General features: G+C 33.5%; 1 protein-coding gene across 4 annotated transcripts; it reads left to right on the top strand.

The window, feature by feature from the left end:
• The first annotated feature begins 657 nt into the window (after positions 1-657).
• On the top strand, positions 658-13,544 carry LOC122019742. Of its 4 annotated transcripts, none has more exons than XM_042577239.1 (10): positions 658-842; positions 1,257-1,434; positions 1,670-1,827; positions 1,942-2,087; positions 3,438-3,491; positions 3,588-3,680; positions 4,200-4,361; positions 12,370-12,449; positions 12,528-12,679; positions 12,988-13,544. In XM_042577239.1, the coding sequence occupies exons 1-10, from the start codon at positions 734-736 to the stop codon at positions 13,296-13,298; spliced, it is 1,443 nt and encodes a 480-aa protein (XP_042433173.1). In that variant the 5' UTR covers positions 658-733; the 3' UTR covers positions 13,299-13,544. The 4 variants fall into 4 exon arrangements, with proteins under 4 accessions (XP_042433173.1, XP_042433172.1, XP_042433175.1 ...); XM_042577238.1 differs by having other exon boundaries at positions 659-842; positions 3,429-3,491; XM_042577240.1 differs by lacking the exon at positions 1,257-1,434 and having other exon boundaries at positions 704-842; positions 3,429-3,491.
• Positions 13,545-13,779: the final 235 nt, after the last annotated feature.

Raw genomic sequence — 13,779 nt, 5'->3', positions numbered from 1 at the left:
TTTTCCCCAATATTTTAATGTAGGAGTTTTTGGTCTTTTTCAGTGTTTGTATGAATTCACATTAGTTTACACTAATGTGAGTTTGTTGGACCTTATAGAACAAACATAAAGATTAGGCTAGTAAGGTTAGTGCCCTGAGTAGATTGCTTAAGGTGGTACATTCAAGTACACAAATCGAGAAGAGCAAACCAAGGTCAAGGTCAAGCAGGTGTTGGTTCAATCGCTCCCAAAGTGATTGGGTTCTATCGAAAATGTTATAATAGATTTGTCTGTCTCTAATATGTGATTTGAATTTGTAGAGATTGAATAGATAGTAAATGGATTTGATTGATATCGATGAAAGATGTTGTGAAATATATAATGGACTAGAAGTTTGATTTAAGATGGAGTAAGTTGGGTATTCAAATATGGATAGATGTGTTTTTTTTTTTAAAAAAAATTTTATATAAAAAAGTGTGCTTTTGAAGATATAGATAATTAGAGGGGTTGTTTGCATGAATTAAAAGTTTAAAAAATATATCTGCGTTTTTCCAATTAAGCCCTTTCTCTCTGGCTCATTGGGTCCGTGTGGTTTCACCATCTCGAAATCAGTCCCATTCGAGCCCACACCAAGATTTGAGTTCACGGCTGAGCCAAGCTCGCTCGCTGGGAAGTCTTTAAATGGGAGACCTTGTTTCCCTTGAAGAGACGAGACTGAAGGGGAGAGAGCGAGGCGTTCTCGAGGTGGGTGGCGATGGAGCACTCTCCGCTTCCTCCTCCCCTCTTCCTCCTCCTCGTCTACTCACTCCTAGCACTCGCCTCGCTTCCCTTTGTCTCCTCGGACCAGAAGATGCCTCTCCGTGGTACGCTGCCCTCTTCGTGAATCCCGAAGCCAAAACACGCTTTTCCCCCTGCCCTAGCAAAGCCAGGGAATTATCCTGACGTTTTCATTTCCAGTAGTCATTTGTTTTTAACATTCTCTGAAGATATCATCGTTCTCTACCTATCTCTTGGATTATATCGTAACTTTCCATGTTTCAATAATTAATATTGTCTATTTGAATGTGTCTAAAGTTTCTAAAGTAATAAGAGATAAAATTTAAAGAATATATTCGCAATAAGCTTAAGATGAGTTATCTTGTCATCGATTATTTATTTATTTGGAATATTGCCTCTGGACTTATTTTTCTTGGAGCTAACATCCATGTTATTTTAGAATTCTTTTCCATAGAGTTATGAGTTACCAAAAAAAAACGTTCCTCGCCTGTTTGATGCAGATATTAATTTGGAAAATCCAACTCTTGAATTTGGCACAACACTTTGTCAGAGGATTCATGTGACTGGCATATCAAGGTTGAACCTTAAATTTTATGCCAGTGTTGTGCGTGTCAATTTGAAAATTGATGAAGTCACTCCTGACAGACTTCGTGAAAAGATACAAATATGCTTCCATAGGTCAGATTCCTTGACAATTATTTCACATGTTAATTCCAAAATATATTACAGATCATTGATTGTGCCTCTCCTAGACAATTTACTTATGAATTATTTCCCATACAACAACAACAACAACCAAGCCTTTTCCCACTAAGTGGGGTCGGCTGTATGAATCCTTTTACGCCATTGAGCTCTATCTCCTATTATATCATCATCTATATGAATTATTTCCCATATTTTGAATTATTTATAGAAATGTGTCTATGGGTCTATGTCAATGCAACGAGGAAGTCTGGGAATCTCTTCAACACGGTCAATGGAGTTCAGTGATCTCACCTTACGAAGATAGATATATTGACATTAATACTGATGATAAAATGTCTATTGCCTTGACAGTTTCTCTTGATGAAGGTTGAGCCATCTTTACTAGCTTTGTTACTATTCATATGAACTTAAATAGATCTGAACTACATTTAGCTAATTGCCTACCTTCTTTTTTCTTTTTAAAATTTTTACTATTTGCAGAGTTTCAACAGTGGCGTCTATTTTTTCTTGGTCTTGGATTTGTCTTACTTCTAGTTGCCCCTATTATCAGCAGTTGGGTACCATTTTACTACAGTAGTTCTATGGCCTTGGGGGTTGTTCTCATTATCTTGATACTCCTATTTCAGGTATGAGATGGAATTGATGCTATTGGTGATAATTGATTATTTATAATTGAATGTTTTCACAAGTTCATGCCATATTTTCAATATCATGATTTTTGCAGGAAAGTACCATACTAGAGCTCCACTTTCTCAATCAAATAAACATTAGAATTGTCAGGCTTATAATAAATGTGGAAATTTGCTAGCTTTTAAGCCTCAGCTCAGACTTCAGTTATTGAACTCAGCTGGGTTGAATAGGAAATCAGATTCAATTTGACTGGACTACCATAGGTTTAATCGAAGTGGATCAGTTTCAGTGAAGGTTTGAGCAGTTCATGCATTGTAATGGGTGTGAGGTTGGCTTTGGTGGTGTTTGAAACTAGACTATTGGATTTGGCGGAGTCGATACGTTGCTGGTTGAGGCAGAGAGAGTTAAATGAGCTTGTCTGAGGTGTCAATTAATCATTCTTCACAGCTCTGTGCTCCCCTCTTGTAGGCCTCAAAGGGAGAATCTGTCCTCCTTAGGGTCACTTGCCATGTAGACTGAGGCCCGATGTACAACTAGTTTTTCTTCATAAGATGGCCTTGTGCCAAGTAGGTTGAGTGAACATGTGCCATCTTTTAACTTTTTGATCTTGCAACACTTGATTCAGTCCCTATTCACTTTGTTGGCCCTCTAAAATCACACAAATCTTCTATGGTTAATCTTACCCATAGCTATTGTCCCGTCGTTTACTTAATAATAATTTGATAGTATGATTTCAAAATTAGGCCCAAGTTCGCTACTAACAAAGCACAAACTAAATTTTCTATTGGTGCCTACTTAGCTTGACCTACTTCATTTTTATGTTTTTTATTATATAACACATCTTATGCTTCACACATTTCTCTCTTTTAGAATAATAATAGTCACTGGATAGACTGATACTACCAACGGTACTATCAATTGTACTCCTATATTTGCTAGATTTCTGTTGTGTGAATTTGCCCAAAATTTTTTAGCCCTTTAAAAACCTTTTTTTTGTTTGGCATCACCGGAGTATACTATCAGTTGCACTCCTATATCTGCTCAATTTCAGTTATTGTGTCTGGCTGCTTCATCATTGGTGGAAGCTTGTCAAACCCCCCTTAGCTGCTTTTCCTTCTATATAATTGGTTGTCCGATCTGTCTAGACTTTGACTTCCCGTGGTAGTTTGAGTTGCATCATTTGCCATGACATATGTACTCTCTATCACTTGGGTATATGTCCCTTGAAGGGGGTTTCATATAAAAGTGTGGATCTTGTAATGAATCAATTAAGAATCAACTAATAAATTGACAGGCTTGTTTTTAGCGCCATGTTGTTTATTTCATCTTTGTTGTAGGGGATGAAGTTACTACCTACTGGAAGGAAAAACATTCTATATATTACAATCTATGGATCTGTGGTATGAAATTCTTTCCCTGTTTGTGTCTTGTTCATTATTTTATTAAAAGGTACTTTTTGAATAGAAGAGGGCTTGTATTATTTTTGTTATTTGCAGCTTGGTCTTGGTTCATTTGTTGCACACTACTTTTCCATATTGGTTAATTCTCTGCTGGTTAGTTTTGGATTGAATGAAGAGTTGCACAATCCTGTAAGTGTTCCCATCTGTAATTCTGTTTTTGTGGAGAAGTTTCATTTTCATGTTTTAATAATTATTTTCACACTAAGTATTGGGTATTACTCTAATAAAATCTTCTTTGTTTATTTTGCACCACTTGCTGCTTATTAGGCAGATAGTTTAAATGATGTTCCTAGGCCTTATTTGGAATGTGTCAATCAGGATACTTGGTTACTTATGTTATGTGCTTTTAGAAATACACTTGGCATAAACATATACTGGCCTTAACAGACTTTAAAAGTTCCTGTTTTGGTTACATATATCTCTCAGCAACAATTTATGTAAATTTGAATTCAAAATTTTGCATATATTAGCCTAAATTAGTAAAAATTATGTCTGACACTATGACCTATGTCACACCCAACAAGCTTTAGGCATGTAGATTCTAAATGTCCATGCATCTGTTTGTCAGAGTCACAAACCCTTTTTATGGTTATAGGTTCCATTATGTTGAATCTTACATCTTAAAACATCCTGTGTAACTTTGTACAGGTTTCAGTTTTTGTAGTAGTGGGAATAGTCTTAGCAGGAGCTGCTTTAGGCTACTGGACTGTGAGAAAATTTGTTCTCTCTGATGATGGAAGTGTAGATGCTGGCATAGCTCAGTTTGTGAAGTGGGCAATGCGTTTAACAGGGGTGATATTTGTTTTGCAGGTATGGTATCCTCTTAACAATTTATGTAACTTATGATTGGTGTTTGATTTGTAGTGTTTCAATTCATATTATAAGCTGGTACTTAAATGACAATTTTAGGCCAGCTAATCCATTGCATAGTGCAGAGCCATGCGCCCGGGTCTAAGTGATCAACATTAAATTGTAACAAAAAAGGTGATTACGCTCACCTAGGCGCCCCTCAAAGTCCCTTCCTAGGTTATGTGAAGGGAGGTAAATCACGGGGTTAGCTTATAGCCGACTATCAAGTAGCTAGGGGGTGAAAGGAGTTTTTTTTTCCCGAGGGCATGCACTTGTCGGAAATTGATCCCTGTCTCATTGTAATAAATTTGTCATCCTCTAACCAACTGGGCACTCCTGTGGGGGCTAGGCGATCAACATTAAAGTAATATCCAATAGAGTACTTAATTAATCAAAATAAATGAACAATAAAAGTAAACAAGTGATAATTGATAGGACTGTGAATGAATAGATGAGTAGGGTGTTCATAGAGTGATGAACTTGGTTCGTTAAGTTTCATGGAGTAAGTTCGTCAATAATTTGTAAACCTGGATATTTGTTTATCTAAAGCTCAATTTTCATGTTGTTTATTTAGTTTTGTATTCAAATATATAAAAATATAATTGTATTTTACAAATTTTAGAATTTCATATTACCTATTTGGTGTTAAAATACATAATATATTTCTTTTATTGTAGCAATGCCTTAACCAAATTACAAGGACAATAATGTCCCGAGAGAAGCTCAATAAAAGGTTGAGCTCTATAACATTTTTAATAAATAAGTTTCAATAAGCTAGCATAGTTGTTAAAAGCGCTCGCTTAAGCGCAAAGCGAGGCGAAGCCTAAGAGGTTTAGGAAGCAAGCACTTCGCGCAGAAGCGACAACAATCGCTTCGCAAAAGCATTCCTTTTTTATTTTTTATTTTATTTAAAGCCTTAATTAAACCTCTTTAAACCTTCGTCTCTTCGTCTGTCGTTGTTGCTTCTTCGCGTCTGCTGTTGCTGCTGCTTCTTCGATCACCTGCCTCTTCGTTTTGAGGTTAGCTCTTAGTTTTTGTTAATTCCTTAAGTTCGAGGCATCTTGGGATTCCTGCGTCGCCGGAGGCGTCTTATGCCGCTTCTGGCAGTGCTGGAGGCGTTGCGGGAAGCCTCCGTGGCGCCGGGAGGCATCGTGGGATGCCTCCGACGGCGTTGGAGGCGCCTCTGGTGTCGCGGTCGTGAGTTGTAGAATCACGTTTTTTTTTTTTTTTCAAACTTTGCATTTAATTTATTCAATCAACTCCAAATTTAAATAGGTAGTTCAAACCTCCTTTTAGAAAATCTAATTAATTTATCCTGATAAAATATATAAAAACATATTTAAAATAAAAAATTCTAATAAATTTATTAATTTATGAAAATTAAATTTAAATATATTTAAATAATTGTTTTAATAGATTTTATTAAATCACGAAAATCTAATTTAAATATATAGAAAAATTAAAATATAAAAAATTGATAAATTTTATTAAATTCATATAAATTTAATTTACAGATATAAAAATAAATTAAAATTTTAAAAATCTAATAAATTTTTTAAATTTATATAAATCAGATTTAAATATACAAAAAAATATTTAAAATAAAACAAAAAATATATTTAAAAAAATCTAATAAATTTTATTAATACATATAAATCAGATTTATATCTTGATAATTTATTTTTTACTGTTTTATATTTTTTTACTTATTGATTGTTTACTATTGATTACAGCGGTCTTGACTCTTGATTCATAACCATGTCAAATATAACAATTTCATCCACTCGAAAAGATATTGCTTGGAATTATGCAACATGTGCGGATCCTAAAAATCCAAATATTGTCGGTTATATTTTTTGTGGTAAAATAACAAATGGAGGAATTTATTGACACAAGCTACATTTAGTTGAGGGCAATACAAATGTGAAAGCTTGTTCGAAATGTCACGAGCATGTTAAAGAAGAAATTAGAGAGTTCATGCAAAAAAAAGAATAATTTGAAGAATCAAATGGATGATATTCCTCATTTTGATGATATTGATGATCGGGAAGATTTGGAAGAACATGAAGATGATTATCAAACTAAAGTGAAAGGGAAACGACCAATATTTGATCCAAGCATCCATCCTACAGTCCAAGGTAAAAAGTGTAAACAAACTGGACCTATGAATCTTTATTTTATGAAAGATGCTAATGAAATTGTCAAACAAAGGTGTGCAAAAAAAAGGACAATTTGATGAAAAGGAAAAGAAGCTAAGAGATAATGCAGTTGAGAAATTTGCAAGATGGAATGATTCTTGCAATGCTGTTAAATATGATTCTTTTGAGCCTTGTATTGAAGCTATTGGACAATTTGGATCGGGGACGAAACCTCCATCATATCATAAAGTGAGAGTTAAGTATTTGAAGAAGTTGGCAAATACAAACTTGCTTCTCAAATTCCATGAAGAAGATCATGTTAAATTTGGGTGTGCAGATGGATGGACGGATAAAAAGGGTAGGACTCTTATAAATTTTTTGGTGAATGGTCCCAAAAGAAGCATATTTGTTGAATCAGTTGATGCTTCAGGCTATTCACATTACTTTCTAAATTTGTTATCGCATTGGAGAAAAAAATGTGGTCCAGATTGTAACAGATAATGCAAGTTGCAATGTCAATGTAGGTAATATTTTAAATTTTGGTTACTTCCAATTAATAATTGGATCATATTTTTAATTCTTTTGGACTAATTTTGTTTTTCAGGTTGTCTTTTGGAAAATCGATTTCCACACTTGTACTGGCTCCCTATGCAGTTCATTGTTTAGATGTTCTCGAGGATATATTCAAAATTCCTCATCTTAGAAAATTGCATGAATGAGTGCTGATGGTGAATGATTATATTTACAACAGACCATAAGTATTGAGCATGATGAGAGAGTTTATTAGACGGAGACATGGTAAGAACTGCAAAAACACATTTCGCAATTGCTTTTTTTTTTTTTTTTTTTACTTTAAAGTGGTTTCATGTACAAACAAGCAAATCTAAGAAAGATGTTTACATCTGAAAAGTGAGCAAATAGTCGATTTTCTAGAAAGGCAGTTGGAAAACATGTAGCAGAAGTGATATTGTTGCCTTCTTTTTGGAAAAATATGGTGTTTGAATTAAAAGTTGATAGCCCATTAGTGAAAGTATTGCCGAGGGTAAACGGTGAAAAAAATGTCTCCTATAGGTTATTATTATGAGTTAATGGACAGGGCCAAAGAGGCTATTGCTGCGTCATTTAAAAATGATGAAGAGAAAATATCGTAGCGTTTTTTGAATTCATTGAGACAAGATGGAACACGTTCAACTCCATCGACCTTTGCACGCAGCTGGATATTTCTTGAATCCAGAGTGTTTTTACTCAAATCCTGACATAGAAAATGATACAGAAGTGATGGAGGGTTTGTACGAATGCATATCTAGATTGTTGAGAGGTGAGGATTTACAAGATAAGATCACAAATCAATTGGAAAAATATAAGAAAGCAGGACTTTTTGCAATAGCTATCGGACAAAGAACTTCAAAATCACTAGATAAATTTATAAATAATATATTGTGCAATATCAATATTGGATGGTAATAAAGTTAATCTTATAATTTATATGTTTTGTATTTCAAGTTGATTGGTGATCTTCTTATGGTGCATTAAAAACATTTGCAATGAAGATTTTAAACCTCACATGCTCTTCTTCAGGCTGTGAACGTAATTGGAGTGTTTTTAAATATGTAAGTTGAAGTTTTTTTAATACATATTAAAATTTATATTATGGACGTAATCTTTTGCTTTTTAATTTTTTTTAGATACATTCTAAGAAAAGAAATAGGTTGTCTCAATAACGATTGAATGATTTAGTATATATCAAGTACAACAGAGCTTTGAGGCGAAGATATGACATGTGAAATAAGATTGATCTTATTACTTTGTCAGAGATAGATGATAGTAATGAATGGTTGTTAGGAAAATTGGATGACAGTGATAAAGACAATGATAGTGATTTTGTCTATGAAGGTGAAGATTTGCGTTGGAGTGATGTAGCACGAACATTTGGGGGTTGGTGAAAGTGCATATGGCTTTCGATCTCGAAATGCGTCTTCTTTAAAAAGAGCATCATCATCTGCTTCAGCGAAAAGAAAGGAATTTTCAGTTCAAACTAGTCTTGTAGATGAAGAGATTAACCTTAACGATGAAATTGAAGAAAAAGATACCGATGGATACAAATCAAGCGATGGAGCTGATGATGACGTAGATTTGGACAATGAAGATGAAGAAGATGATCATTTTGATATTTGATATTTTATCTATCACATTTTCAAAGACTTTTGACTTTTTTTTTTGAGTTTTTTTGAATAATCTACAGCTTTATCAAAGAATATTTTGTTTATGGTTATTTGGATTTTTAAAGATATTTTCAAAGACTTTTAATAAATATAATAGTCCTTTTGTTTATTACGTTTTTTTCTGTAAAGCTCGCGCTTCGCCTTGTGCTTTAAGCCCCAAGACCCTTGAGTTCTTCTTTGCGCCTTACGCTTTTGACAACTATGTAAGCTAGATAAGAAAAGTAAACAAGCTTGAACATAATCAAAGTTATCTTGTTGACTGCAGTAATAATTGAAAAGCAAACATATAAAAACAACAAAACACAACATATTTGTTGGATCCAATTTAAAATGAACATAACCAAATGTCTTAAAATAATAAACCAAAAAGAAAACTGCAAGCACGTTAGGAAACAATATAATAATGAGGTGATAGAATAAATTATGCTTGTGCTGTGAGAAGGATAGAATTACACTCTAGACTTGTAGAAGAGGACATATATATATATATATATATAATGCCCCAATTAAAAATGGGAAAATAGGAAAGAGAAGTTGATGGAGAAGAAGATATGTTTTGATGTGAGAAAAAAATTAAAGAAAATAGTGGTAAGAGAGGATAAGCTGCAAAGCAATCTACAGAAAAAAAAAAAACAAACTAGAATTAAAGTCGAGATTAAATGAAGAAAATTCTACCAATAGAAGAGAAGAATAGACAAGAGAAAATGGCAAAGACAGAGAGAAAAGGAGGAACATGATTGAAAGGTTGGAATGATTGTATGGAATTACATAATCAAAGTTTTAAAGTTCTTATCCACTTAAACAATAGATGGGTTACATAATACATGTGCAACATATATAAGCACAATTGCAAGAATATATGGTCCTATTAAATAATTTTCTAAAATTAATCACTCAAAATAAATTTAATAGCTGTGGAGAATTTATGCAACACCAAAGCGAATCTTTAAATCACATAGAAGATTGAAGCAAAATTAATGAAGTAAAAGAAAATAACTTGCAATAGAGAAGTGAAATGCAAATTCTTATTGATTGAAACAAGACAATCAAGACAATTAGAGGGACTTTTTTTTAATAGAGCCTACCCTAATGAAAACTAGGAAACAAATAATATAAATCAAGAAATCTTACCAGACCATATTTGAGAATACAATTATTCCTAATTAACTACCAAAAAGAAAAAAAAGAATGACAACCCTGAATTACGAAACATTTTTCTCCAAATGATAAAAATCTCTCTTTAAATTAAATTTGAAGATGCACCAATTTTAATATATTCTCTAATTATTGCCTTTAATTAAATCTTAAATTATTCTCTAATTTATATCTAATATTGTTTCTTTTAATACGCTATTAATTTCCTTCTATCCATTATTCTCCCCCACTTAGGAGAACTCGAGTACAAGTGAATTGTTTTCTTTTTTTGGGTTGTCGCTTCTAAGTATAGGGAATAATTGTTTTACTAACTTTGCTTCATTTTTGTTGTCTTTGAGTGTCTCTTCTCTGAGTAACAAATCAATGCACTTTCCTCTTATAACGCCTTTGACTTTATGCTATTCATTTTTGGCCACTCATTCTAAAATAAGCAAACATACAAGTTTGTATAGGATGAAAATGTTGGATGTGAGGTAGTTAATGGTGAGGATGAATCTACACAACGTGATAGAGTTAACATATGAAGGTGAACAAATTTCTCTTGACAAATTAGCATATTTTCCAATTTTAAAATTGAATTTGTGTTTAGATAAGTTAGAAAGATAAATAAATAAGCATTGTAATTATTTTTTCTTATAATATGGTCGAATAAATTAGATACCAAGAATATGAATTCATTTAAAGTAGACATGATGAGGAAATTAAATCCATAAATGTAGTTATCGTATTACTAAGTGCTTTATAATAAACATTACTCAGAACAATTTTTTCTAGTATCGATAGATATAACTCTCATATACAAAGTGGAACTCTCAATTTGGTAGATATAAACAAAATTTAATTAAGTATAATGAACATTGTGGTCATAATTAATTATGAAGGAATCATGCCAAATAATTTGTAAATTTTTAAGTTGATATGCAAGTTAAAGATGTTGATGATCGAACACACTAGGTGTCACCGTTTGTAGTTTGGAGGCAAAGGTGTCTTAGACGATTATTGAATTTAAGTGGAGAGGAGTCAACTATAGTGCAAAAGAATGTGTCATGGTCAAGTGATATAATCTTTGAGAATTTTACTCTATATTAAATTCTCTCCTAGTCTTGCCAATCCTGAACAATAACTGAATCAACATTAATGCTACTGTAGAATTTAGTAATTTAGTATGTTTACTGTAGAATTTAGTAATTTAGTATGTTTAGCGACAAATAGTTGATTTAAAAAAGTAGGTATGCATAGAACCAAACCAACTTGTAAAGATGGTTGAGGGACTAAACGAGCATTCATTCGTAAGATGATATGTAGGTTTTAAATGCAAAGAAAAGGGAGTTATTAGACATGCTTAAGGCTTTAAACTCTGAACTTGAAGTTTGAGTGGTGCAAGCAATAGGATGACCTCCAAGAACTAATGAATGTTGAAACTAATTGAGATGTAAGTTGTATACTGAGCAACTTGCCACTGAAGAAAGTCTCTCTACTTGTCAATTTATATATCGATGGTATGCCCGTGTTGAAAGCTTTACCATCAAAAAACCATTCCAAGAAGGTGAATTTTTTTTTCCATAAATTGGAGGTTTCACAATTCTGGATCACTGAGATATGGAAATTAAGGCTTAGCATATCAGCAATAATAGGTGCTAGAAATCTGGAACAGCACTAGTCTGATCATTTTTACAAGATTGGAGATCCTTGTTGCTGTCACTACCAGAGATAACCTGATGAAGAAATATTATTCTCACTGTTCAGGAGCAAATCTGGTCATATTCACAGCACTCTGCAGTGAAGTAAATAATCAAACTAATTTGGGACCAGCATTTGTAGCTGAAATTGGTATAACGAACAGTGGAATCTGCAGGGTTGCAGAATAGGAATCTGATGAAGAATTGCAGAAGTGAACTGTTATGAATAATCCTTGTTAAGCAGAATACAGAACTTTTCTCAAAGAATTATGATATCTGCACTACACAGAGAATGAGAAATTGTAAACTGCTGGAGAGGAGGTTGCTTTCCTGTTTTTGGATGAGAAGGAAACAGAATTGGCAGATAGATGGACTTGATGCGAGACATAAGCTTACAGCTACAAAGAGTCAACATGCAGAGAGAATCATGCAGTGGAAGACTCAATGTGGAAAATTTGCTAGTTGAAGTCAGGCTTGTGTGAAACACATGCTGATTGGGGAAATTAATTATTAGGGTTCTTTCCCCTTGGCAGTCCCAACCATATTGTTATAGATTACACATTATTAGTTTTTTGCCCTTTTAACTTTCTAGCTGGTATGAACTTGGTTTCCTCTCTGTCTTATGCTGTTTTTTTATCATTATTTGCTATCTTAATAATATGTTTGACTGGCTGATCCTGTTCTCTCTTTTACCAGCTAGTTTCCATGTGGTTCCATTTTCCTGTTAACATTTTAGTAGCATTTTTACCACATTATGTTGTCTTTTTCTTTGTAGAGCACTCTTGATATTCCTTTGGCATTGGTCTCACTAGCTGTCTTTTGGAATTTCTGCTCTCTTTTTAATTCAAAGATATGGTGAGTTCTTCGTGGCTTTGTTATTATTAGTCTACGTTTACTTCTTTTGCATCCAGTAAATAGTTTTTTTTTCTTCAGGCGGCACACATCAAAAAAGAATGGAAGTGCATTGCAGCAAAACACATTGTCCCATAGGCAAGCTGAATTTTTGACTCCTACATCTAAGAAGATGACAAGAGTACTTTGGGCAAGCTCAAGTCCATACACCTTATCTTCGCCGCCAATAAGAGGTTTGAACATGTTCGCTTGTGGAACTTATTTTTCTATACACATTGATGGAATTTGGAAAATAATTGGTTATTATCAAGCAATCTTAACAGGCTGAATCATATGTTGGACAAATTATATTTATGTGCATTACACTAAAAGATCTGTTTCTGATTTTGTGTGCCCTCCATTTCTTCCATGGGTTGTGCGAACCACTACGTCAGTGGTGTTTTGACTGGCATAATTTTGCTCACAATAACACTTTCATCAGTGGTGATTCTACTGGTTTGTCATTCATCAACTAAGTATTGCTTTCATATATGTATTACAGGAAAGAGCTATTCATCGCTAGCTAAACGAGCAAAGCAGCAAAACAATCACTACTACTCAACCTATCACAAGATACCAGCAAAAAAGTTTACAAAAGAAGAATGGGAAAATCTTACTCTCGAGTCAACTAAGGCTGCGCTGCAAGAATGGGCTTCAACTCCTGAAGTGGCCAAATGGATTGCTGATAATGCTAACCGGATGCGACTAGACCAAGGGAATAGCTGCTCCACTGACACAACAGAGAGCTCATCAGATTCATCTGAAGAGACCATAGAGAACGACAGTAGATTAAGCTTCTTCAAATGGTTATGAGCTTGCAGTATCTATTGCATGTTAGTGTTGAGAGGCTTTAGTTTAGGTAACTCAGCCAATTTTGCAATACTCGATCCTTTTGGTTAGCAGGAGTTATGCTAAAAAGAAAAGGATGCCCGGATTTTATCGGAATAGGGTTTTTTTAGTCTGAATGATATGGCTTCGTTGTTATTTGTTGCACATATTATGCCAATTAAATGGTGCTCTTTTGTCAAGATAAATATATTACGGGCGTCCTTTTGATCATTAATAAAAACAAAAAGAGATATCCTTTTAACGATAGTTAAAAGGAGCACATATAGTATTTTAGGATTTTAAAATTAATTTTATTATTCAAATTTTAAAATAATTATGCAAAATAGAATTATGTAATAGATAATTACATGCATGAGTAATATACAAAGATAATCTTATCTTGATCTCGATTAAGAAGCCTTCTAAGATTTGTCTCAATTGGGATACGATTTTATTGTTCTTTTCA

This window comes from Zingiber officinale, chromosome 9A (assembly GCF_018446385.1).
Source record: "Zingiber officinale cultivar Zhangliang chromosome 9A, Zo_v1.1, whole genome shotgun sequence".
NCBI lineage: Eukaryota > Viridiplantae > Streptophyta > Magnoliopsida > Zingiberales > Zingiberaceae > Zingiber > Zingiber officinale.
The sequence above is the reverse complement of the archived record's forward strand: the minus strand, read 5'-3'. Positions and strand labels throughout refer to the sequence as shown.

Bases quoted from the DNA above. Each gene is read 5' to 3' on its own strand.
- LOC122019742 (XM_042577238.1), top strand. From the start codon at position 734: ATGGAGCACTCTCCGCTTCCTCCTCCCCTCTTCCTCCTCCTCGTCTAC. The intron at 843-1,256 runs GTACGCTGCCCT...TGTTTGATGCAG, and splicing joins CCAGAAGATGCCTCTCCGTG to ATATTAATTTGGAAAATCCA. The intron at 12,450-12,527 runs GTGAGTTCTTCG...TTTTTTCTTCAG, and splicing joins CTTTTTAATTCAAAGATATG to GCGGCACACATCAAAAAAGA.